This window comes from Brassica napus, chromosome A3 (genome assembly GCF_020379485.1).
Source record: "Brassica napus cultivar Da-Ae chromosome A3, Da-Ae, whole genome shotgun sequence".
In the NCBI taxonomy this organism is placed as follows: domain Eukaryota; kingdom Viridiplantae; phylum Streptophyta; class Magnoliopsida; order Brassicales; family Brassicaceae; genus Brassica; species Brassica napus.
The window spans coordinates 16,522,495-16,547,742 of NC_063436.1; the positions used below are offsets into that span (position 1 = coordinate 16,522,495).

The following is a 25,248-nucleotide window of genomic DNA, read 5'->3' on the forward strand; positions in this document are numbered from 1 at the left end:
TAAACTAGAAATATAAAGTTAATTATACATATGTTCGGTTATTTTCGGATATCCATTCGGGTTCGGGTATTATCCGTTCGGGTATCCAATCTCTCCTTATTCAATACCCGTTCGGGTATTTTGCTACTTCGGTTCGGATTTCGGTTCGGGTTTTTCGGATCGGGTTCGGGTGCCACTTCGGATATCGGGTAAAGTGTCCACCCCTAGAAAAGAAAGACACACTGATTAGTTCCTTTAAAAGAGAAAAACAACAAATAATCATTTAGGACAACATGCTCAAAACAATGTAACACTGATGAAGTAGTTCTTGATACAACAAAACATATATTGATGAAGTTTTTCCTAGTCTAGGTGTGTGTGTGGACAAGAGAGGTGTGGACTGCGAAGTTGGAGATAGACGAGTTGTGGACAGGGGATGTGTGTACGTGGATGCCTTCGACAAAGGCGTGGACAGGAAGATTGTGGGAGACAGATCTGTGGAGTTGAGCAGCATATTGAATATTGTGAACTGTCCCAGACTTTTGTATAGTGCCAATTAGATACCAAACATGGAAGCTACCAACTTAACTTCAAATGTAACATTGGTTTCAATAGTTAATGGATACAACATAGGCCAATCAAGCACATGAAAGAACAGAGTAATAAAAGTAATACCTTGGAAGTGAACTCCATAGTTCATGTCTGAACAACATTAGCAACAGATGCAACAACAAGAGACTATCTTCCAAACCCTTATTTGCTTACAAACAGGGAGAAGTCACACTTAACTCAAAATATACCACCGTTTAGATAATAGTTACCTCACACACATAGTTAAGTCATATCCAAAAATTGATATACAAGAGAGATGCAGATATGAGATTGGTGGGTAAGAGAACGATGGGGAGGATATGGATGGATACGAGCTTGGTGGACATGAAATTCATGGACGACAGCTTTATGGATAGCCCATTTGTGGACAAGGAAATTGTTGGACATGAAAAGCATGGGCGACATGTGAATCAAATGTTGCAGGAGAGACATAGGCTTCTATGTATGCTTAAGAAGAAAATCAAATTTTTATCTATTTCTTATCTTCTTGTATATCAATTAGAAACAAGTATGAAAGAGGGAAAAAAATATGTATATGAAATTCTCATAGTTCAGTTAAAAGCAAACCTTGGATATATTCGGTAAAGATCTGGAATTTCCCAATCTGAGATTTCATAATAGATTTTCCTTAGACTCAATCTGAGGTTTCCATGATTTCCAGATTTAAAACAGTAAGTAGTGAAAGATAAAGCGACAAACAGAAATTAGTGATTTAGAATTATAAAAAAATCTACAAATTTTGTGAAGAAGAAGAAGCTTTAGAAGGATACGAAAGATGAGAGATGAAGATGACGATAGATTGAGGCAAGATTGAGTTTAGGGAATTAAGAAATATGAAACCAAAAGGTGAAAGTTGAATGGAATTAATTATAGAGAATATTGAAAAGAATTTTGACAAATGTTACCGACACCTTCTCTCTAGTTGAAGGGCAATTCAGACAAATGAGCATAAGAAAGTGCTCTCTTGACCCAATGTGTCTTTATGTGTAATTGATAACTCATAATGTGTCTTGGAAGGTAAATGTTTCTAAAAAAAATCCCATAGGTACTATCCTAGTATGTGTTACTAAAGTCATGATTAACTCCGATCTTTTAATTGAGATTTTTAGTTTCAGCTAAGAGATATAAGATATGTTTCTTAACCGAAAAATATAAAAAATATCAAATCATGAATTAAAAATCTCAAATAAAAGATCAGAGTTAATCATGCTCTAAATGACTAATTCAATGTTTTTATCTGATTTAAAATTTAATTAATAATAAAACTGTATCAGGCACGGTCGAAACAATAAAATTTTTATTTAGTACCCTAAACTTATCTAGCAAATATAAAAATAATAAAAATTTGTAATGTAAAATTTTGAAATATGGTCTATGTTCCCTGAACAACTGCTTATTCTTATTCTGGTGAGGTTTTCACGGATGACCATGCTCTAAGAGGGTTGGTTCGTTTGTGTCATGCTTTTAAACCATCTTTGGGACAAATGGTTATTCTTTAATCGAAATATCTAAATATTGATTCCAAATTTGGGAGAGACCCTAAAATCAAACCATTTTAAATTTCAGATTTAATATACCCCCTAATAATGCTTTAGCAAAAAAAAAAAAAATTTTGGAGGAGACTACGGAGAGAAAAAATGTCCAGGAGATTTCAATGTATGATTTTATGATTTCTGTATCTTTATCTAACTATCAAGACAAAAGTGCCATGAATGATAACCATTTGCGTCCTCGAAACAAATCCATAATTACTTTTGTGGAATTTTGTCCAAAATCACTATCAGCTTGTTGAAACAAAAATGGATTGAGAACTGAGCAAGGAAATTCGCTGGCAGACCAAAACCCGCAAAAGAAGAACAAACAAATAGCAAAGCACAGAGTTTAAATGATCTACTTTTGGGAAATATATATCTCAATCACATAATTCATAAATGTGATTTGTTTTGGTACGTTCTTGTTGTAGTTTCTCATGCATATTCATCAGCCAAATTTTATGATGTGTAATGTAGTTTTTTTCTTTTCCTGTCTGCAACATACTATGTTAAAGTGTAACATTAAGATGTTAAAGTAAAATATCATACAAAAAGTATATATATAACTTACTTATTTATCAAGTAGCGTGGACATGATTAGGTAAATGAAGCATGTATACTGCTGTATCCGAAAAAGAAATACATAACAGCAGACGTGAACTCACGATTATAAAGAAATGCCAGTATATATCCAGTGTATCTCCTCCTAACACAGAAGCCTCAAACCCAACATTCTTAACGTCAATTTCATTTTTTACAAGACTTACCGACTCTTTTATGAGATTAGTAAACTTGAGGGACTTACTTGCAATTATCTTAGTTAAAAAAATTAAACAATTTTCTTTAAAAATGTATAATTCTGTGGGCAAATTTTTTTTTTTTTGTTTGAATGAATAATCTGTGGGCTGATTCTTTGACTACTTGAATGAAATGATTGATCCCAAAAGTCTCCTAAGCTAGAAGGGATCAAACGCCAGTCCAAAGCTTTTCATCCATCCTTACTTTACCACAATCCTTCTTCATCGGCTAGAATCTCGCTCATGTTACAACGGATCCAACATTTTCCAAAGCTCCCATTTTTACCCTGTGCTGGTGAGTTCTGCGATCTGGGTTCGTTTGGGTAGTCTAAATTATGTAGATTGGTGGATTGAATCGCGAATTTCTGCAATTGGGTTCGCTAATTGTGATCTGGTTGACGATTCTGGGTGATAAAGGTTGCTGCTTTGTTGTTCTAGGTTTCTGGATGATGATACTATTCTGTTTCTCTGCTAATTGGTTTAATGGGTTTGTGTTGTTTCTATTTGGTTTAAATGATTTCACCCAAAAGAGGTTATTTTGATCACATAGGGAACATAATCAATGTAGGTTTCTGTCTATGGCAAGTGATGAGTTTTAGTTTCTTTTCACAGTTTCAGTGAGTTGAAAATTCGTTCTTGTGATGTGTTAAAACAGGAAGCAGTGACCTCCTCTTGATGCAGTTTTGATTCTACAAAGCCCTCAGAGTTTATTTGGTCTCCTTTAAAATGATGCATTCAGGCTGCACAAAACTCATGCTACTTCTACTTTTATATCTTGCTGTGTTCATTGGGAACACTGGCGCAGACCCTCAATGGGAGATCTCACATAAAGTAAGAACTGCTCCTCATGGAGACATGGGACGGAACGTTATTGACGGAAGTGGTGTAGAGAAAACGTTACATGACGTTGGAATGGGTGAGAACAAGAGAGGGAGTCACAGCAAAGTTTCTGTCTCAACAGTTGCATTGTTCACTTTGGCGATGGCTGCTGCTACTGGTTTGGGTGCAGTGCCTTTCTTCTTTGTTGAGCTTGATCCTCAATGGGCTGGGATATGCAACGGCATGGCGGCTGGTGTGATGTTGGCTGCTAGCTTTGATCTTGTAAAAGAGGGTCAAGAGCATGGTTCTGGTAACTGGGTTGTTACTGGGATTCTAGCCGGTGCTTTGTTCATTTGGCTCTGCAAGCAGGTAACTTGAAAACTGATTCTTTGCCTGTCCAACAACATATTGGAAACTTACTGTACCTTTTGGCAGTTCCTTGAGCAATATGGTGAGGTTAGCATGCTGGATATTAAAGGTGCAGATGCGGCCAAAGTTGTTCTCGTCATAGGCATCATGACACTTCATTCTTTCGGGGAAGGATCAGGGGTTGGTGTGTCCTTTGCTGGTTCAAAAGGTTTTAGTCAAGGGCTTCTGGTGACTTTAGCCATAGCCGTTCATAATATTCCAGAAGGGTTGGCTGTTAGCATGGTTCTTGCATCAAGAGGTGTCTCTCCACAAAACGCCATGCTCTGGAGTATAATCACATCCTTACCTCAGGTAATAATCCATTGATGTGTCTGTGATCTTGTTTCTTTATCTACATAAGTGATTACTGATTCTTGTTTTATTCTTTACCAGCCTATTGTTGCAGTGCCAGCTTTCTTATGTGCGGATGCGTTTAGCAAGTTTTTGCCTTTCTGCACTGGGTTTGCGGCTGGGTGTATGATTTGGATGGTTATTGCTGAAGTGCTTCCTGATGCATTCAAGGTGAATTGCATGTTGTTGATGTTCCCACATATGTAATATTAGTTTCGTCTCAGCGGTCACTGGAACAGGGGACCTCTGACACAATGCCACGGTCCTTTCCAGTTGAGCTAGTGACCTCTGGTGATGTTCCTATCACATGAAGATGACTGACTTAATTTCTCTTCTCTGTAACCACAACAGGAAGCGTCTCCGTCACAAGTTGCATCTTCAGCCACAATATCAGTAGCATCCATGGAAGCTCTCAGCACACTTTTCGAGAATTTCACGCATGATTACAAGTAATACAATGAAATCCAAGCTTTTGCGTTTGATGGTGTTCTTAAATTTAACTAAGGCTTCATTTTCTCCAATCTACAGCTCAGAGGATGCTTCTGGCTTCTTCGTTTCACTTCTCTTTGGTCTAGGCCCATTGCTTGGGGGAGTGTTTCTGGTTGCATCGGCACTCACCTTCCGTCTCCAGCACGCTCTTCTCATGGGAGTAGCCTCAGGAATCGCATTTGTACTCGGTCTCTGGCGTCCGCTTCAACTGCTGCTCTCTGCCAAAATGGGATTCATCCCTCTTGTTAGTCTACTCGCTCTTGGAGCCGTGCTAAGCCATTTCATAAGCTCAACCATCCTGAATGCTACTTCTCGGAAGAAGTCTCGAGCTGGTAGTCTAATAACCCCAGTAACAAATTTTCCAACCAGTGCCATAACACTCCAGTCACTATTAGCGTGTGGAGCGGTTGGTTTCCACGCGCTAGCCGAGGGGCTTGCTCTAGGGGTCGCTGCTCCAAGTGCTTATGGGCTCGGCAGACACATGGTACTCCCTGTTTCCTTACACGGTCTCCCAAGGGGAACAGCGGTTGCAAGCTGCGTCTTTGGAGCTACAGACAGCTGGCACGCAGCTCTTGCAGCAGCAGCTTTGATTGGTTTTGTGGGACCTGTATCAGCCATAGGATCGATACTTGCCGGGATAGATTACAGTGGACTGGACCACGTGATGATGGTGGCGTGCGGTGGATTGCTGCCTAGCTTCTGGCAGGTGATTAAGAGAGCGGTGAGGTTAGAGAGAAGGAAAGGCAGTGTTGGGATGGTGCTGGGAGTTGCGTGTGCTGTTGTGTGTCTGACTTTTACTAGACTGGTCTGCTTGCATACGCCGTATTGCAACTCTGCACCTGAGGCTGTTAGATGATTGAGTTCTTGAAAGTAAAGAGGCTCTTCTTGTGAGCATATGCACTCTCTGATTCTCTGTTGTAAGATAGTTACATATACTTTCATGACCCTTTAACTCGTGTGTCTATACAAAGCTTTGTCGGATTTTAGGATATGTTTTGTGAGATTAAGTAGATAGGGCTTTGTTTTAGCTCTAATCTACTGGAAAAACAAAAACAAAAACAAAAGGATAACAGCAAATACTTTTGACAATTATTTATGAGAGTGTTTGTTCTTTCTTTCATCATTCGTAATTTAAGACCTTTTACTGAATTTATTTTCTTGGTAATGTTGATAAATAAAACAACAAAAATGGCGATATTGGCATGCATATTCGGTTAGTTCGAGTTATTTAATTTGGTTAATTTAATTCTACGTAAATCTTATTGAATTAACCGAAATAAATTTCAGTTCAATATTTGGTTAGTTTGGTTTTCGAAAATCCTACTGATTTTTTATTTATTTCGGTTTAATTTGGTTAAAATTTTGGATAAAACAACCTCAAATAGATGAATTGGGCTTTAAGAGTTAAGTTTACTGAACAAAAGCCCAAAGCTCATTAATTGAGTCAGTGATCTGAAACTTAGATGGTTGATTAGGACATGAGCTGGTGAAGTTTGGATCTTTGATAGAGAGAAAATTAGAATCACAAAGGAAGGAGAAGACGAAGAAGAAGATGTCGTTGGTGTGGCTAGAAGCAGCTCTGCCTCTGGGGATCATCGGAGGGATGCTCTGCATCATGGGAAACTCTCAGTACTACATCCACAAAGCTTATCATGGCCGTGTATGATTCTTCCCCCTTCTTCTTCTCTCTCTCAGGGTTTGATCCTAAATTAGACCAATTCATTCATCGTTTGTGGTTTTGATGATTTCAAAATTGGGATTGAAACAGCCGAAGCACATAGGCCACGATGAATGGGATGTGGCTATGGAGAGACGCGACAAGAAAGTCGTCGAGAAAGCCACAACTCCTTCCTCATGATCTGATCCCTCAGGTCTGTGTTCCTCTTTCTCTAAGTGGTTATTGGATCAATCTTCTCTATGCACTAGTTTTTGTTGCTTCACAAGCCTATTAGTGTGCCAGTTAATGTTTGATTAGTCTCACTGAATAGCTCTTTCTTCTTTGTGCTCTTGAAAATGAAAATGCGTTAAAGTGATTAAAAAGACAGACTTTTTGGATAATAGCTACCGTATCAGTCGTATTAGGGACGAGCAGATGCGCTACTAGTTTAGTTCTTTGTCGTTTTTGAAACTTCAGCGTGCTGGGTTTGGTTGCCATTCTGCTGCTATATAGATTATCATCGGCACTGTTTAGCTATTTGTTCTTGAAGCTTGTGAATTGTGTTTGTTTGTTATTGTCCTGTCTCCTGTCTAGGAATGACTACGATCATGTTTATCGTTTGGTTAGTTTGGAGCTGTGCTTATTTCTTTGTCATAGCTGAGCTCTAGGGAAGTGGTTTTCTTTTTTTTTCTCGGCGTAGAGAATCCTTCCTGGTGCTTTCTGTTTTCTCCTTTTGGCTTGCGATGTAACTCTTGAGTAACATGGTGATTAATGTAGGGGGTTAAGGTGAACACTTATGGGCACACAATTAAAGTGTATTCCAGAAGAAGAAGAAGAAGCTGAAGAGTCTCATACTGTTATTCCCGTTTGATTTCTTTTTTTTTTCCTGCTTTCAGAATTCAGACCGTAATGGCATTTGGTTATAACATATCTCTGTTTGTGATATAATACATGCTTTTAAGTTGTATGATACATTGAAACTACACTCTTGCTGTGTGAATGAATAATTATCTTGAAAAATGGCTCGTCAAAAACTACACTCTATTTGCTGGGAGTAGGATATGATGTGTACAGAGTGTTGAGTGTATATTAGATGGGAACGGGGAGACTTTGAAGATAGTTGAGTCCAGCGAAGCTTGTGATGCTGAATCACATGGTTTTATGGCTGTGCCTGTTAATAAAGGTCAAAGCCTTTGTCTCTGCTTGCAGATTCACATGAGCTCCTCGTCGCTATGTCCCTTTCAACTGGGTCTCTTCTGACTTTTTTCTCCAAAATGGTCCATTCTTGATTCTTGTAACGCAGCCCATTTTTTATTGCATTGTTCAGAGGAGTTTTTGTTTCATGCCATCAAGTTGCTCTTACCAACCAAAAAAGTCTTCGGTAGATCCACTTTTAGTTTCTCCGTAAAACACCTTCCATTATCGATAGGATTTGATTAACCACACTTGAATATGAGGGAACCTAATAAGGAATCTCTTACTCTTTAGTGAAAACGAAGATTGTTTTTTTATTTTACCGTTGAGACCTTTCTGTTCTATTCAACCAAAGTTACAGACAAGGAACAAAAAGGACGAATATTCTACAACAATAGTTTTCCTTTTGGGCAATCATTTTGGATGTCCTTGGAACACAATTAATACAATGCACTCTTATCTTTATTTCCAGATCCAGTACTAAGATCTGGCAATGATGAGACAAAGAACCTGACATTAAGAATCTTCTGATACATCTACAGATGTCAGAGTAAATTAACATTGTTGACATGAAACTATGCATCGTAGCACAAGAAGACACAAAGCCAGGCTAATCCACGTTTGACTCAAAACTTTTTGCCTGCTATGTTTCTCATAGGTAGCTGCTACATGAGAACCATAACGAGTCTTATGAAGAGCAACCAGGCGAGACAATTCTGAATTGAAAATAGGAATGTTGTAACATAAAGTAGCTTCTGTAGTATATATGGGGCCTGCTTGCAAGTCATATTCTAAAAATAAAACACTTGAACCTCAAGGACACTACTACTAACATTTGAAGAATGATAAACTCAAAGTTAAGAATGGAGCATCATCTTCTTAAGCTGTCAAAAGATGTTAACATTATTACAAAAGAGATAACAGCTTTACAGAAAAAAGTAGTTAGAAAGCAAACAATGTGAGTGTGTTCCAGAAACAATCCATATCTTCCATCAAAGTTGTGATTTGAGAGGCCAAACAATAACACTTATTTTCCTTAAAATCACTCGTAGAGAATCAAGATGAATGTACCGTATCAACTTGCTAACCACAACTAAAAAAAAATAATAATCAGAAAAAAAAACACTTTACCAGAAGACAAGTAACAGATGGATCAAAGCTGAACTCTAACAATAATGAAGATGTACACAAAACCACAATCAAAAGTTTTCTTCTAAGCTGCGTATTCAGTCTCGAGCATAGGTTGTGTACGAGTAGTAGTAGCTGTCGGTGCTCTCGTCTCTCCAACCTGAGTCATCCTAAGAGCTTCCCCCGCCTCTCCAGCTCTCTCCATCTCCCTAATCTTCTCATCCTTCTTGTAACTCCGACACCTCATAACAAGACACACCAACAGCCCCAATAGTATCAACCCACCAACCACTGATCCTACAATGATCCAAGTCTTGGCACTATCCTCAGACCTCTCCTCCTTCTTCTTCTTTCTTCCCTCGCTTGGAGATGGAGCAGACGCCACAGACTTCACCACCACAGAGAAATGCCCTTGATTCACAGTCTCGCACGTGTTCTGAACCGAGTCCTTGAAAGTGGCTTTCCCTCGCGAATCGAAACTAACGCACTTAGCGCCAGAACCTTGCGGGATACGTTCAAGATCGGCGAAACCAATCTTAATGGGATCGTTTAACGCCGTTAGCTCCAGCTCCGGTAAGTTAACGGCGGAGAGATTCTTGGCGTCGTAGGCGAGGAGACCCAGCACGGGAGCTACGTAGTCGTAGCCGGGAAGAGGGTAATAGAACTGAGAGTAGTTAGCTAGGTTCTGATAGACAAGAACGAGCCTTGTCACGTACGGCTTCACGACCACACCTGTCGGAATTGAGAACTCTTTGAGGGAGGATACTCCGTATTTTCTGAAGCTTCCGCTTCTGAGTCTCATGGCGGCGAGTTTGATCCCGGTGAAATTGGAAGGAGCGGCGGCGTCGTAGAGAATTCCGGTGCGGGGACGAACGAAAGCTCTAAAGGAGTAATCTTGAAGAAGGGCGTCGAGAGAAGAAGAAGTCACATTGGTCGGAGGAGGCTGAGCAGAGAGTTTTTGAGAGAGACTGAGAAAGAGAAGCACCTGGAGACTAAAGAGAAACCCCATTGTTGGGTTTCTTCTTCCCCAGGGCCGAGTCAGAGACGTGTGACTCAGTACAAACTCGCCGTGAAGACTTCAGGAATGGTAAAGATTGGAACTTTGTGGTTGGGTTTCAAGTAAAGATTGGAACTTTGAGCGGAAAGGGAAGCATTGAATCGAGGAATGAGGGATTGCAGCGATGGAGGACGGAGTCACGGAGGAGAGAGAGGAGTAATGGTTTGCTGGTGGAGGAGAGAGAAAGGAGAGAGAGGCAAAAGGACAAAGAGTGTTGTCGTCAGTCACATTTGTTCACAAGAACTAGACAGCCTGTTCATCTGATTTTTCTCCTTTTTACCATTTTAAATATAAATAATTCCCATAAAATATGCCCTTCACATTCATAACCTTTTTTTATTTACTTTACTTTACTTTTTCACCAATCATATTGCGGCATTTAGTGTCGCCGTAACAGTTGTCCGTTTACAGTATTTGTATTTCTGTATCTGTATTCATATACTGTGTATAAAATAAATATACTTTCATTATCGCGTGGACACTAAAGAACATTGTTCCATTCATTGTCTTGGCCCAATTGTCTACTGTGACCAGCGAATCATGTTGTAGATCTAACTGCGAGAAATAAATTCGGGCTTTTTATTCCAAAGATATGGACTCTTGAGGCCTTAACTGTTTCTTTCGGCCCATAAACAAATATGTATTAGCCCATTACAAGCCTTATGATGAAATCATTTTACCGGAAAGAAAGTAAATTTTTACTGGGTACCTTAATATTCAAGTACACGTATAAAGGGAAAATTCCTTAAAAAATATGCAGACTAATTTTCATTTGCTAATAAAATAGGGAATTTTGCCGATATAGAACAAAAGAAGCATATCTTTGTCCCCTTACAATAAAAAACTCAATCTTTGTCCCTTTAGAACAAAAAAAAATGAAAAACCTGTTTTGTCCTTTTTAATAAAATAGGTTAAAAGTAATAAGTTAAAAATCCCTGGATTCAGTAAAAAAGACGCATCACTTTCTTTGTCTCCGACTCCCCTTTTCTAAAACTCAGAGGCGATTCCACCGTCGACTCTCTCTCTCTATTGTGTCCGTTTAAGTTCGTCGGAGACGACGAACGCGTCGTCACATCTCTCCGTCCTCCTCCTTCTGTCGTCTGTACTCTTTTGAACCATCGATTACAAGGAATTGAAGGTTAGGGTTTGGAAATCCCCTTTCTGTTTTTTTTTTCGTTTTCGTTTACGTGTATGTAGTATAAAGAGGTTGAATTGTTTAAAAATACAAATCGATTCGCGTTTATGGTTTTGATTTTCGTTTGTGGGTTGAGTTGATTGTGAGGTCATTGTAGTTCTTGTTTTATACGATTCTGAACTCTTTTTTTGTTTGGTATTGACTTTGCTTTGTGTTTTGAATTCGTAATGGACTTAAAAGGCTAATGAGTTGATGTTTTCTGTTTCATGTTTTATAGGAATGGATTACCAGTTTCCAAAACGCATTATTGAAGAAGGAGCTGAGACCAAGATTGATAAGATTAACAACACCTGTAGACGCACGATTCTGGGGACGCTGAAGGTGGTTCTCAGGGATGAGTATCAAGAAGTTTTGAAAGACCCTGTCTTTGGTCCGATTCTGGCAATAGTAGAGAACAAGCTTATTTACTCAGGGAAGGTTATTCACAGCTTCATATGCAAGCAGCTCAAGGTTTCCAAGCTTCACGAATTGTGGTTTCTATTTGCAAAGAGGCCTCTCAGGTTTTCTATGCAAGAGTTTTATGCTGTGACTGGATTGAAGTTCAAAGAAGAACCCGACGTAGACTTCAATAACTGGAAGAGTGATAAAGGGTTCTGGAGCACTGTGCTGAAGGAAAATAAGAAGATCAACTTGTTGGTTATAAGGGATGAGCTCCTTAAAGTCTGTAAGGAGTGGACGTATGTGGACAGGGTGCGACTAGTGTATCTGTGTATTATACATGGATTCCTCATTGCTAAGGATTTGAGAGTGTTTATCCCTCACGAGTTCATCCGTTTGGTGATGGATTTTGAGAAAATGAGGATGTATCCTTGGGGTCTTCGCGCGTATGATGAGCTGCTTGCATCAATATTCAAGGCAAGGGAAGATGTGCATCTGAAGAACAGCTATGTGTTGGATGGATTCTCATATGCGTTTCAGATATGGATTATGGAGGCAATCCCAGACATCGGTTCTATGGTGGGTAAAAAGATCAAAAACAATGTGACGAAAGTGAGATGTAGGAATTGGAAAGGAAGTGGAAAAGTATCATATCAAGATATCACCAGCCTAGAGTCCAACTTTGATAAGGTAGTTATATTTCTTATATTAATGTTGAGTTCAATAATCGAACAACTGAAGCTTACTGTTTCGTTTTTTATTCCCAGGGAGAGTTGTTCCCGTTTATATCATCTACTGGGAGCTTGGATGCAACTGATAATGCTGAGTTCTTTAGGGAAGATGAGAAGAATGACGAAAGAGTCAATCGCATTGTTGCTCTGATCAGTGCCAAACAAGACTGGAAGCAATTCACTTGGGAAGTTGCGACTCTGCCTCCAAATATAGAGTTATCTGACGCAGAAGAGGATGTTGAAGTTGAAAATGTCACAGAAACACCTGTGGAGGAACCGACTGTTGTTGAAGAGGAACCGGATGTTGTTACAAAAAGGGGCAAGCGTAAGCTTATTGATCCTGGTGTCGAGTCTCGAAAGAAACAACTTCTTTGTAAAAGGGCGGCTGAACATAACAGTGTTGTCTCCGGTGATATGAAGACCTTCATTGAAGGTTTGTTCAATTCTTCTTTAGATTCTTTTAAGGAGCTGCTGCAGAAGGATATACAAGAGCGTTTTGACAAGGTCGACAATGAGATGGCTCAACTGAAGGCAACAGTGTCGCAGATTACGGGTCCTTCAGTTTTTGTGGGACGAGACCTAGCCTCTGAGATTCCCTGTCCTTCTGCAACACTTGGGAAAGAGCAAGAGAAATCATCACAGAGTCCGGGTCCTTCAGGAGCAAAGGGAAAAGGCAAAGGCAAGGCATCTGTGAGTGTTGATCCTCCTCCGCTTCGTCGTAGCCCTCGGCCAGTAAGAAAGGTAACCAAAACATGAAGCTTTGAATTAGGTAGGACGAATCATCTTCGGTTGTAAGTGTTTCTGTGGTTTGACTATTTTGTAATATCCTTGTATTGTGCTATGTTGCATATCGGCTTGTAATGTATCTTGTTGTTTGCTATGAAGTGAACTGATAACTATGACATGTTGGCTTGGCTATTTTGTAATGTAATTTTGTCACTATGTTGACTCTATTTGCTATTAATGTTGTTATGCTTGGCTTTATTTACAGGAATTTAAAACTGATGACGATGACATGTTTGATTTTTTGAAGAATTTGTCACAATCATCGAACTATGTAGATAAGGGGACGCAAGAATCTTTACAAGACGCCGTGGGAAACCTTTCTCAAGCATCACATGTTAAAGGCTTTGATCCCTCACAAAAAATCAAGGACGACGAACCAGCAGAATGGATTACTCCACTGTCTTCATTTAAGCCTCCGAATTGGAAACCACCAACTCTGAAAGATGAGGAATTACTTGAGGACCGGGTGCATGACATTGATCACTCACTAGTGTTTGTCCCTGAGGATGCATGGGCCAAAATAATTGAGTGGTCCTCAACTTCCAAGTAAGTTTATATTGTTTCTCAAAACGTTAGATACTGTATCATTTTGAACTGACTTTTGCATTGCAGGGAACTGAAAATTGGACCTTCTATGTTAACAAGTGTGTTAGCAGCACGCGTCATGGGACCTACAGAATGGCTTTTGAATCACGTGAGTCTAAATTTGTTCCTTAATATTTTCAGTACACGACTTACAATCTATTATAAAATTTTCAGGAAATTGATGCTATGATGTACTTATTCACTGAGAGGACTACTTTGCGACGATGGGAACCAACAAAAGTAGCATTCATGAGCTGCATGTTCAGTAATCAAATGAAGACCTCTTTCGAAGAGTTTCGGAAGGACAAGAAGAAATTCAAAGTATCAGAATTGCTTCACCGGTACGGCATTGGTGAACTTCCACCACACGGACGAACAGGACTGATGTGGGATCTTGACGTCACACGCATGTATGTGCCTCTTAATGTCGGTAAACACTGGATCTCTATGTGTGTCAACTTTGTTTCTCGGTCGATAGAGGTCTTTGACTGTGAGGGATTGAAATACAACAAGGAAGTAGAGCCATTTGCCATTCTCATCCCTAGAATTGTCAAATGTGTTCACTCTTCAAAGAGTCGGCAGCAACTCACGGTCAAGCAGTATACTGTCAGTTACGCCCCAATGCCCTACTTACTAAACAAGAGTAGCAGTGATTGTGGAGTATATGCCTTGAAGCACATTGAATGTCATCTTCTAGGCTTGGACTTCTCTCTGGTGAATGACAGCAACATTCGAGAAGCGCGCCAAAAGATTGTTTACGACCTATGGGAAGCTGCCAATGATCCTGAACTTATTTTGAGAATGGCACAATACATTCCACCGAAGTTGATCACAAATCCTCTAGTGGAACTTGATTGAAGTAGCTTTCGTTTATTACTTGTTAAGGAATAGATTGGTATTGGCTCTCTTATTTGACTCTTGACTTTGATTCTTGTAGTTACTCTTTAGTTTTTACTTTATTTGAAATATTTAGTTGCTTGATTTAACTGTTGTGACAAACCATTTGAACCCCTATCTATGCCCTAAATGTTACTAAAGTATGACAAACGAGCATAACCCAATGAATCCACACAAACCTTATAAATCACAAAAAAATCTAATAATCAAGACAAATCTTATTTGAAACCTTATCGATGCCCTAAATGCCACTAAAGAATCACAAACCATTTGAACCCCTATCTATGCCCTAAATGCTACTAAAGTATGACAAACGAAGGTAACCCAATGAATCCACACAAACCTTATAAATCACAAATAATTCTTAATAATCACGAGAAATCTTATTACTCAAAACACGTTTTACGTTTACCCTAAAATCAAACCAGAGTGTAAGAACGTTTGACCTAAAAAAATCTTATATAAGACCATCAAATGGCCTGAAACCCTACATACTCCATCGTTTGTTTCTCCTACATCTCAAAAAAAAACTTCTCGTTCCTTCTGAACAAAGAATGACGAACATGAATCACAGTGAAGGAATCCCTTCCAGATGCTGGTGTGGGAAGGGGATTGTCACATATGTTTCAAAAACCAAAGAGAACCCATACAGACGGTTCTTCAGATGCGAGATTGGTATACAGGTAAATCTTTAATTAGTTATTCATCATTATTCAATATGATCGAAGAATAAACAGATGTGAGATTGACTTGTTTTTGTGTTTTCGAACAGAGAAAGAACGAAAACCATATTTTTAAGTGGGTAGACGAGGCTCTGTTAGATGAGATTCAGAGGATGGATGAGCATCAGACGAGAATTAGCGAGGAAATTGAAGATCTGAGAAGTTCCATGAAGAAGACAGTTGAGGAGGAAGTTATGAAACATAAGAATTCGATCGATGTAGGTTGTTTAGGATCCATTCTCACTATTTTATGTCTCTGGTCCAAACGTGATTGATAATGTAATGGTTCTCTGTTTCATTTTAAAATAAAACTTCTATTGAATTCTAATGGCAAAACCTATTGGATCATTTGACATGAACAAACTGAAACACAACTTCCAATCATCATCTGAAGAAGAAAACGCATAGTCTATTAAACATAAAATTCAACATGAAAATACTGAAACATAACTTGCATAAAACGAGATAAAAGGAAAAACACAGTCTCTGAAACATAACTTGCATTGAACGAATTGAGAATCCTATATTGCTCTATCACATGTTCTCCTATTGTGACCTTCAATCCCACATCGACTGCATTTCCGAACTGTAGAGCGTTGAGTTCCTTGTGACGAACGGATCTTGTCTTCGGCTGTCTCGTATCTGCGTTTCTTTCTCCTACCCGCAGCTCGTCTACTCTCTGGAGGAAGCATTTTCGACTTCTCCACATGAGATGGAACTTTCCATGTATCTTCAGGGACGCTAATAGGATTTATGCTTTCTTCATAAGCCGAGCGCCATGAGGCAGTAGTGTACATGTCGTCTGTGAGTGTGTGTGGTCTTATTCCAACACTGAAACCTGCTTTTATGGCGTGCCTGCATGGGATTTTCATCAGATCGAATTTCCCACAAGAACACGTGCGTCTGACCAAGTCTACCGAGCAGTCGAAAGTGTCACCTTGAACTAAAAACCGATGATCGCTAACTGGAAACACCTTAAATGTTTTACCCTTCTCAATCCTTCTGTCAATCTTCTTCTCCACGGCAATGGTCAGTGGCTTCGAATGCTTAGAACTTAAAGTTCTACGCTTGAAAAACCATCGAGTCATCATTTCCCTAATGCTGTCCAACAAAGGTATCACTGGAAACTCTCTAGGCGTACGCAAAGCTGCATTTATCGACTCCGCAGGGTTAGTAGTCCTCATATCATATCTGTAACCCGGAAACTGACAACGAGCCCACTTCCTCACATCGGCATCTATGAGATACTGACCAATTTCAGGACTAATAGCAAAAATAGCAGTGAAGACCTTACGAAAATCAGCGGCTCGATAAGCTTTAGAAGCCTTTGCAACCAAACCAGCCACACCTTTTCCGCTGAAATATGTTACAACATTATTCAGCAAGTGGTGAATGCAAATTCCATGATGAGCTTGCGGATACACTCTCGCAATAGCTTTAGCAATTGAGGAATTCCTATCAGACACAAAAGCTAAAGAATGGTCGTCAGCAATGACCATATTAAGTTGTCTCATAAACCAGTTCCACGCGAGGTCATTCTCTGAGTCAACAATTCCAAAGGCAATAGGATATAAACTCGAGTTTCCATCTAATGCAGTAGCAACTAGTAAGACTCCTTTGAATTTGCTCTTCAAAAACGTCCCATCCACCACAATAACTTTTCGAATTGCAGCATAGAAACCGCGAACACTCTGACCAAACGAGATGAAGAGGAATTTGAATCTCCCTTTTGTATCCCTTTCATAAAACGTGTGTGAGCCTGGATTAGCTTCCTTCATCATATGCAAGTATTTAGGAATTTTTTCGTAACCTTTCTCTGGAATACCTTTCACTGCGTTGATTGCATATTCACGGGCATCCCATGCCAAAGAATAGGATATCTCAACTCCATGTACCATACGCATATACTGGATTATGTCATCCGATCTCGGTCCTTCTTTAGCAGTTTCATACTTATGCATAATCAAAGTGCCCACTGTTTTTGCAGAAACTGTCCTAACAGAACCCTTCCTATTGGATGCAGCACATGAATGATCAGGTACATACTTTTTGATGATAAAATACGATGAGCCTGTTAAACCCTCTGCACGAACACGCCAGGTGCAATCATCATCTGAGCAACGAATATACCACACTTTTTTATCCGATCTGACAACCACGTAGTCGAAATTATTTTTCATTGCACATATTTCGAATGTTGCCTTCAAAAGTGTTTTGGAAGTAAAAGATTGACCCTTCTTCACAACATCCACCAAAGAAAAGCGAACACCATCTTCATTGATCTTCTCTTTGTCACACTCTTTGTCATCTTCAGTGTCAGGTACCTCAACATCTTCTTCTGAATCCATATCACTTGAATCGTCGGACTCCATTGGCGCTTCCTCTCTATTATGCGACTCCGTACCTCCTTCCGCTATGTTAGAGGCTTGAGTACTCACACACAACTGCGTCGAAGCTTTGTTCTTTACATATGTCAGAAAATTTTGAACTTGTCTTTCACTGGTGATGATAACAGGGGGTGAGTAGATGCTATTGATCAAATCGGAAGGTAAATAACTCAGCTCGATATTGACCATGTTAATATCAATTCCAAAGTCTTCACACACCATAACCTTTAGGTTTTCAAAGCTTGAACTTGTGTCCAAAGTAAGTAACCTGCCTCCTTTTGCTTCATCGACAAGAAATCCCCATCCATTGTTCAGAGACGATTTCCACAACCCACATGAAGCATATACGTTAATCTTCATATTTTAGAATGACAAAAGTTTGAAAGAACTAAAAAATGAAGAAAACTTCCACGTTGAATTTTAGAAATCGTGGTATGTTGAAGAAGATGACAAGATTTTAGGAAAAAAAATTAAAAAAGGAAATTAAAAACATTTAAAAGATTTTCTGTATATTTCCTAACCGTTTTTGGCTAGATTTTCGGATTTTGTAATTTTATTAGGTAGAATTTGCATTCTGTCTACTTAGAAATTAGAAGGCCCGGTAGAATATTGTATACCACCGGTGTAGACAAAAATACAATCCGAATAATGCATTTCCTACCTTAGTAGGTTAATTTGTTTTTGTAGTGCATCAAATCTACCAGTTACGTAGAGCATAAAGGAAACGAGGAATTTATATTCTTCCCTAGTAGTTATTTATGTTTTCGGTGTATTGCGCATGCTACGACAGGTAGATCACTATGTCTTTGTTAGATTATATATTCTAAACCTCCGTAGATGGTAGATCTGCATTTCTAACCCATTTACCCCATTTTTGAAATTATTATTCAAACATTTTTTGAATACAAATTTATTTTTCTTCTATGCAGTTGCTTATCTACATCAAATATACAATTTTCCAGAATTTTTTGCTTTCTAAAAAAATTGATATGAATTTTTATATACAAAAAGGGTAGTGAATGTCCAAAAGTGACAAAAAATGATTTTGTTCTAAGGGGACAATACTTTACTTTACTTGTTCTATATTCCCAATTTTCCCAATAAAATACATGAACTATTTTGGATTCTCGTTTAATACACGAACTAATTTTTATTGTTTATTAACTACACAAACTTTTGAAATTCGCAGGTTTTACGCATAGTTTTACGCGTTAACGCGTTAACTATATTAAACGATAGTGACGATGGCGGCATTAGAATTTAATATTACACAAACTATTTTTTATTTGCTAATAAAATTCGCGAACTATTTTTGTTTTCTATTAAATACACAAACTAATTTTTGTTTTCTTTTAAATACACAAACTTTTGAAATTTACAGATTTTACACATCGATTTAGACGACGTCAACTATGTTTAGCAGAAGTAAAGACAATGTTTAAATTAAACAAGTGGTTTAACTGTGAAAAGCATGCTCACCCTCAGCCAACTGAAATTAATTTGAGTTAGTTTCAATTCGAGTTTGGCACTCTAATCTGTTCCAACCTCTTTTATTATCCAAAATATATTTTTTTTCCTTCTTCTTTACTTTGATTTTTTTTATTTCGATTCAAAGTGGAGTCGATCTACATGTCGTGAAAAAAGACGAAGAAAACTACGTAATTTTAAACAAGTTTCTGATTTTTGAATTAGTTTAGTGTTATGCATTTCTAATTCTTGTTCTTTGCTTTGATAGTAGTGATTATGATTCAAGGTTAATTTATACTATGGTAAATAAGTTTAGTGTTATGAATTAAGTTCTACATATATTCTTTCTACTATGCTAAAAAAATTGAAATTACATCAGAAAAAAATTTTACACTATTGAAGCGTAATGAAAAAGAAAGCTAACAATATAATCTATCGGAGGACATTTAAAAAAAAAAATTCTTCGCAGTTTAACCACATGCTCAATTAAACACTAACATTATCTTCACTTCTGCTAAACATAGTTGATATCATCTAAATCGATGTGTAAAATCTGCAAATTTAAAAAGTTTGTATATTTAATAGAAAACAAAAATATAAAGCTGATTTACCATATTTGAATTCAAAGACAATAAACGTTTCAGGCCGAGCCCTAAAAATTCAATACACAGTGCATAAACAAAACAGCGGAAGAAGACTACTATCGTTTGATCTGCAATCTCACTTTTGATCCCTTCCTTCAACTTTTATAGGGTTTGATTCCAGTGACTGGGTTGCATGAGATTCATTTAGCCTAAAGAAAAGCAGGTTCGTTACAAAAGATCATAAGAAAGATTTCTGACTCTGATTCGCTTGTGGCTGATCTTCTCTTTTGTTGCAGCGTCGAGGCGATTTCAAGCCGTGCAATGGCTTCAGTCTGCAGTGGGTGAACTCCGTATTCCGAGTCAGCCGTCTGAGAAAGAGTTTGTTACTTGCTTGAGAAACGGTATGATACTATGCAATGCTATCAACAAGATTCACCCTGGACCCGACGCCAAGGTTGTTGAAAACTACTCGAATCTGCAGTCGTTTAACAGAGAGTATCAGCTTCCTCAAACTTGGTTCCCAGAGGTGAGTGTGTTCAGAACAGTTGAAGCCAACTTGGTTCAGTTGCTTTAGCTGCAGAAATGTAGAGCAAATATTTAGAAAATCATCTCCAGATTCCCAGAGGTGAGTATGTTCAGGTTGACAATCTGAGTTGTGTATCATCGGTAAATGGAATTTGATAACTTGCTAAATACTATAACTGGAGCTATTTGTATTCAATATTCCAGTGACTATCGTCTCTGATTTACAAGTCAAACTGGATATCTATAATTTGGAGATTCCAATATGAGAAAATTTGTATTAATTAAGATATCATTGTAATTTAATTCTATATGTTTTGGTGATCACGTTAATGTCTTAATCAAATCCCTTTGCAATCAAGCTATCAAATTATCTCTTAATATACGATACAATCACCATAGCCAATGCCACATGGAATTAACCATGATTTAAGTTCTACTAATCGCATGCTCAAGATTATGGGTTGTGCGTATCCCTTTGATTGTCAAATATACATATCAACATTAATTAATAACACGTTGGCCGGCTTAAACATACTCTTAACACACGAAAAACCCAAAAACAAATGAAGAAAATAAACACGCACATAAAAAAAAAGTTGAGAAAGATATGATTTTAAAATTGGAAGTACTTAACAAATAATGGCTCTACACACCTTGAAGGCTTGAACGATTGAGATAGTGGCCAGCATATAATATTATCCATCATTACCAACATACATCGAACCTAATAAAAAAAATCAACGAATTTTCAGTATAAATGGAACCCTAGTATTCTCATGTAAGTTTGTGAATATTAAGAAGAAAATAAATAAACAAAGTATCAGAACTAAAGAAGAGATACAGAAACAACATGAAGAAGAGCATATGCATCGTATCTCTTTTGATGATCTTTCTATTGATCTCCACAGGTAATAAAAGTTATATTAAATGAATCAAACAAAATCAGTTAATTGTCTGCATTTTGTACTATCAAATTATTTTATCAATACATAATGTAAATCTAATTATATAAAGTATTGTTTGCCTCTCTCCTGTGCCTCCACGTCGGATCCAGCCTGGAAAGTCGGATCCTGTAGCGACGACACCTGTCCATTCAACCGAAACACACCGTTTCATTTAAGTAATAATACGATTGATGCGGGCTTTAACGTGTTTTGTTTTTTCTTTACTTATTTTTGATGGGTTTACTGGGCTATTTTTGATTAATCAGAATGTCAAGTGTTCAGCCCAATAGCAATACAGTTCTATTGGCAACGGCATTTTCTGAGATTAGGGTATTATCTCATTCGTCGATCTGTGCTAGACCAACAATGGTGATACAAACATATCCAGTTAGATGAATCGTTGTGAAGAGACTCTTTGTGATGCTTCCATAACGTTGTTTCGTCTTTAGTTCCTGTCATCTGAAATATTACAAGATGTCTTGATTCATCGTCTTTAATACACATCTTAACTCAATCAGCGTAAATCAAGGGATACTTATCCCTGTTCTAGGCGTTGTTTATCCACCTATAAAAAGGTAATCATGCATCCCTAGAACACCATCTTCTATTTTGTGATTATCTAAAAAAACTTATGTGCAAAATAATAGCTAACACTTCTCTGTAAAATAGATAGTCATCGTCTACACTCTTCGATATCTCTGTCTTCTTAAATTTATATTGTTAAATAAATAAAAAAGAGTCGATAAGATTTTTCAAAGATGCTCTTCTTCCTCTGTTCTTCTCATTCTTCTCTGGGTTTGTTTTCTTGATTATAAATAAATTATTGGTTCTTCTTTTTAATGGTCGAATTAAGCAATTCCATGACCACATCGAATTCCGTCATGATCACAGAATGAAGAAATTTCTTAGATCACAAATCTTCCTGCTGTTCATCTGGAGATGGGAAAGGTATGGTTTTAATGAATTCATAGAAAAGTTATATCAGTTGTGTTTTATAAGGCATAGATTTGAATCGCAGAAAAAATCACAACAATGCATCAGTGTAGTTTCCAACAAAAACTATCTTTTTTTTTTTTTTGCTAACATAACAAAAACTATCTTAAGCTGCAACTTTTTCATCCTTTGAAAAAGGACCATGGGTTGATGCGCCCTTCATATTTTGTTAAATGTTCAGATCATGATTCGGGAGGGTGATGAAGCTGCGGCTCAGGAGGATGAGAGGTTGGGAAGGAGCCTGAGGTAGAGAGGAAAAGAGACGCGGAACCAGAGTTTGGAAAGCAGTAAGAAGGAGGAGAAGCATAAAGCTTTGAAGGAGATAGAGATGATTAATAGTGCTGCGTACAAGGAGAGAGAGATACAGAAACAGGAAGAGGTGAAGTGGGCTGGTGAGAGAGAGAGGAAGCGTGTAGAAGAATAAGAAGAGGAGACCCGAGAGAGCGCAGAGTGTCAGGCTGCAGAGTGAGAAGCTACTCGACTGAGAATGAGCCAAGAGAGAGCAAGGACCTTATGCTACACATGCTACAAGAGTCAGCAGAAGTTATTTGATACTTTGTCGATGCTAGATGAAGTCTTTGATAAGTTCTTTGAATCATCATAAACATATATGCATTACATTTCTATATAGATGAATTAGAAAACATGTTTTATGTGTCTCAAAGGTGAAAATATAATGAACAGGTTTTGAAACTGTTAAACACGTACCAAATTTTTTCACTACAAGCAGATCGATAAATTCATCCGTTTCGTTATCTCATCCGGCCATGTCCATGCAACCTGATTCTTCTTCGTGACACTTGATTTACCAAGCTCTCATTCAAGTTTTTACGTTACTATAATAACTTTGTTCTACCACAAATTGCATGCTTTGCTTTAAAATTTTAACTTAGGAGTCTCTTCACAAATACCTTATAAAATAGTACACCTATTATAAGGATATCCAATTCGAGAAAACCGAACCAATTAAAATGAAATCGAACCGAAATAGAGAAAGTGGTTAAATTTGGTAATCTCAAATAAAATGAATAAATGTTATTTTTAAGCAACAACAACTGTATATGAATATGGTTTAGTATACAAACCGATCAAACCGGCTCTAATTGCATAAACCAATTTATTACATATAGTAGTATAACAACATGTAAATTATATAATATAATTAATAATATATATAATTTTTGATATGATCTTCAATTCTTCATATTTAAAGTGTTGATTTACGCAATTTTCTATTTTGTTTTAAATGGGAAATAATTTTTTCACTTTTATCAAATTACGTAAAACATATTTTTTTTGTTGACAAATATTTGTGCTAATATTTATCTATTTAATAATATTATGAAATTATTAATTTTTAATTTCATGAACTTTATTTTTGATATTAACTTTATATGTTTACTAATTGTTTTAATAGTAGAAGAAAACAGAAAGCATGTTCTACTTAAAAGTTAGAATATAAGAATATCTTTATGTTTTAGCAAAACTGATATCTAATACATAAAATATTTCAAAAGAAAATATGTTTATCGTTTTTTTTTGTATTAGACTGATAGACCGAATACTGGCCGTATGTAAACCTAATCAAATCAAAATAGATATGATTTTATTATTGTTGCTATTTTTTATAAACCAAAATACCTAAAAACCGAAATCCTGAATGAACATCCCTGAAAATTAACCACAACTACAAACATATGTAAGATTGTTAAAAAAAACTCAAAAATATGGTATCAGAAGTTAAAGACTCGAAGATTGCTTGACTATCAAGTAAAAACTCACACAACCCGAACCAAAAAAATTACAGATACATACAACAACCTTATTTTCCAGTACAAGAAGCCTCCAACACAATTCACAAACCAACTTAATAACACCTTACGAAAAAGGTTGAACCCAACGCTTTTAACAGATCTAGGGTAATACATCCAATCACTATAGGAACTTTACATTCCAATTTTCATAAGGTCCAACCAGACGTAAATACAAACGTGTGGGCGGGCCGACTCTAGTTATATATATGTGTGTGTGTGTGCATTTCTATTCAGGGATACCGAAAGGAAAAGCTCGTGAATGCCTGAGAAAACCAAGCAAAACTCTACCGCGAAACCTCTGTTTAGCAGGACATGATTTATGCAGCAGTATTTGCGTGGGTAATGGATCAGCCCACGGCGAATGTGACATGACTAGTAGAGTTTGTTTCTGTTACGATTGCTAAGCTTGAACGACGACTTGTGCTGCTTGGGAATAAACCATCTGTTCGATCAGTTGCACTTGCATTGATATTTGTGTTTGAATTTCTGGGTGTGTATGCGTTTAAATGTTTTGTTGTGTACTTGTGTGGTTTGGAATAATCGATTAAATAGCCATTGATTTGGCTTATTCGTCAGTAATAATGTGCACTTTTAAGTTGTTTTGAAATATTATTATACTAGATATTAACCCGCACATCCGTGCGAATATATTTATATTTTTAAATTAACTTTTAAAATATTAAATATGTTATAAATAAATATATTTAATATCAATTTTATGTATATTTTTTTTTTTTAAAATTTTTTATTTGTTAAATTTGTTTGATGATATTATACAAATCATATATTAATGAAGTATTTTTGTTTATTTATTTAAATGTAACATCAATATTAATAGTTTAATATTAAACATTAGTTTTATATGAATTAATAAAAAAAATTATTAGCTTCTTTGTTTAGAAATTTTTATTCTCGAAATGTTTTTATCTGAATAAATTGATTTTTTTTTATATTTTAAAATATTATTTATTTAATATATTATATTTCAGCTTAATGTTTTTATTTTTACTAAAATATCAAACATAAAATGTTACAACCAATAAAAAATTGTTTATTTGGTTTTATCTAAAAAATTAATTTGATAATTTAAAAAGAATTAGGCTATACTATTTAATTTCAAATTAGTTACTGAAATATATAAAATATGATCTATATTAAATATGATAAACAATCAAATGATAATTACCTAATGACAATATATTTATCTTTTCTCAGAA

The 25,248-nt window shown here is 37.0% G+C and overlaps 7 protein-coding genes and 2 long non-coding RNA genes across 10 annotated transcripts; 6 read left to right on the forward strand and 3 right to left on the reverse strand.

Moving 5' to 3' along the window:
* Window positions 1–499: 499 nt before the first annotated feature.
* On the reverse strand, window positions 500–1,613 carry LOC125606990. Its single transcript, XR_007338233.1, has 2 exons — window positions 655–1,613; window positions 500–567 (listed from the first exon to the last, which is right to left on the reverse strand). It is a non-coding gene; the product is annotated as an uncharacterized LOC125606990 (long non-coding RNA).
* Window positions 1,614–2,970: 1,357 nt separating this feature from the next.
* On the forward strand, window positions 2,971–6,107 carry LOC106439241 (putative zinc transporter At3g08650). Its single transcript, XM_013880647.2, has 6 exons — window positions 2,971–3,215; window positions 3,576–4,108; window positions 4,175–4,459; window positions 4,541–4,669; window positions 4,850–4,947; window positions 5,027–6,107. Exons 2-6 carry the CDS (start codon window positions 3,647–3,649, stop codon window positions 5,841–5,843), a joined length of 1,791 nt encoding a protein of 596 aa, XP_013736101.2. The 5' UTR covers window positions 2,971–3,215; window positions 3,576–3,646; the 3' UTR covers window positions 5,844–6,107.
* A 281-nt stretch (window positions 6,108–6,388) lies between these two features.
* LOC106439242 (NADH dehydrogenase [ubiquinone] 1 alpha subcomplex subunit 1-like) lies at window positions 6,389–7,664 on the forward strand. The gene is made up of 3 exons (XM_013880648.3): window positions 6,389–6,647; window positions 6,756–6,858; window positions 7,422–7,664. The coding sequence occupies exons 1-2, from the start codon at window positions 6,540–6,542 to the stop codon at window positions 6,843–6,845; spliced, it is 198 nt and encodes a 65-aa protein (XP_013736102.1). The 5' UTR covers window positions 6,389–6,539; the 3' UTR covers window positions 6,846–6,858; window positions 7,422–7,664.
* Window positions 7,665–8,803: 1,139 nt separating this feature from the next.
* Window positions 8,804–10,275, reverse strand: LOC106439243. Its single transcript, XM_013880649.3, has one exon. The coding sequence runs from the start codon at window positions 9,973–9,975 to the stop codon at window positions 9,052–9,054; it is 924 nt and encodes a 307-aa protein (XP_013736103.2). The 5' UTR covers window positions 9,976–10,275; the 3' UTR covers window positions 8,804–9,051.
* Window positions 10,276–10,486: 211 nt separating this feature from the next.
* LOC106408575 lies at window positions 10,487–13,280 on the forward strand. Of its 2 annotated transcripts, XM_022708161.2 has the most exons (3): window positions 10,487–11,161; window positions 11,436–12,286; window positions 12,364–13,280. In XM_022708161.2, the coding sequence occupies exons 2-3, from the start codon at window positions 11,438–11,440 to the stop codon at window positions 13,081–13,083; spliced, it is 1,569 nt and encodes a 522-aa protein (XP_022563882.1). In that variant the 5' UTR covers window positions 10,487–11,161; window positions 11,436–11,437; the 3' UTR covers window positions 13,084–13,280. The 2 variants fall into 2 exon arrangements, with proteins under 2 accessions (XP_022563882.1, XP_048632317.1); XM_048776360.1 differs by having other exon boundaries at window positions 10,487–12,286.
* On the forward strand, window positions 13,226–14,556 carry LOC125607172. Its single transcript, XM_048777006.1, has 4 exons — window positions 13,226–13,249; window positions 13,319–13,659; window positions 13,726–13,807; window positions 13,873–14,556. Exons 1-4 carry the CDS (start codon window positions 13,226–13,228, stop codon window positions 14,554–14,556), a joined length of 1,131 nt encoding a protein of 376 aa, XP_048632963.1.
* Window positions 14,557–15,149: 593 nt separating this feature from the next.
* Window positions 15,150–15,592, forward strand: LOC125607173 (uncharacterized protein At4g04775-like). Its single transcript, XM_048777007.1, has 2 exons — window positions 15,150–15,278; window positions 15,368–15,592. Exons 1-2 carry the CDS (start codon window positions 15,150–15,152, stop codon window positions 15,590–15,592), a joined length of 354 nt encoding a protein of 117 aa, XP_048632964.1.
* A 246-nt stretch (window positions 15,593–15,838) lies between these two features.
* On the reverse strand, window positions 15,839–18,064 carry LOC106359214. The gene has a single exon (XM_013798944.2). It carries the CDS (start codon window positions 18,062–18,064, stop codon window positions 15,839–15,841), a length of 2,226 nt encoding a protein of 741 aa, XP_013654398.2.
* A 3,219-nt stretch (window positions 18,065–21,283) lies between these two features.
* On the forward strand, window positions 21,284–22,918 carry LOC125606991. Its single transcript, XR_007338234.1, has 3 exons — window positions 21,284–21,799; window positions 22,116–22,172; window positions 22,399–22,918. It is a non-coding gene; the product is annotated as an uncharacterized LOC125606991 (long non-coding RNA).
* Window positions 22,919–25,248: the final 2,330 nt, after the last annotated feature.

Coding starts and splice junctions, on each gene's coding strand:
- LOC106439242 (XM_013880648.3), top strand. CDS start 6,540: ATGTCGTTGGTGTGGCTAGAAGCAGCTCTGCCTCTGGGGATCATCGGA. Junction 6,648..6,755: donor ACAAAGCTTATCATGGCCGT/GTATGATTCTTC, acceptor GGATTGAAACAG/CCGAAGCACATAGGCCACGA.
- LOC106408575 (XM_048776360.1), top strand. CDS start 11,411: ATGTTTTCTGTTTCATGTTTTATAGGAATGGATTACCAGTTTCCAAAA. Junction 12,287..12,363: donor TAGAGTCCAACTTTGATAAG/GTAGTTATATTT, acceptor TTTTATTCCCAG/GGAGAGTTGTTCCCGTTTAT.
- LOC106439241 (XM_013880647.2), top strand. CDS start 3,647: ATGATGCATTCAGGCTGCACAAAACTCATGCTACTTCTACTTTTATAT. Junction 4,460..4,540: donor TAATCACATCCTTACCTCAG/GTAATAATCCAT, acceptor ATTCTTTACCAG/CCTATTGTTGCAGTGCCAGC. Junction 4,948..5,026: donor AATTTCACGCATGATTACAA/GTAATACAATGA, acceptor TCCAATCTACAG/CTCAGAGGATGCTTCTGGCT.
- LOC125607173 (XM_048777007.1), top strand. CDS start 15,150: ATGACGAACATGAATCACAGTGAAGGAATCCCTTCCAGATGCTGGTGT. Junction 15,279..15,367: donor GATGCGAGATTGGTATACAG/GTAAATCTTTAA, acceptor GTTTTCGAACAG/AGAAAGAACGAAAACCATAT.
- LOC106359214 (XM_013798944.2), bottom strand. CDS start 18,064: ATGAAGATTAACGTATATGCTTCATGTGGGTTGTGGAAATCGTCTCTG.
- LOC106439243 (XM_013880649.3), bottom strand. CDS start 9,975: ATGGGGTTTCTCTTTAGTCTCCAGGTGCTTCTCTTTCTCAGTCTCTCT.
- LOC125607172 (XM_048777006.1), top strand. CDS start 13,226: ATGACATGTTGGCTTGGCTATTTT. Junction 13,250..13,318: donor CATGTTGGCTTGGCTATTTT/GTAATGTAATTT, acceptor CTTTATTTACAG/GAATTTAAAACTGATGACGA. Junction 13,660..13,725: donor GAGTGGTCCTCAACTTCCAA/GTAAGTTTATAT, acceptor TTTGCATTGCAG/GGAACTGAAAATTGGACCTT.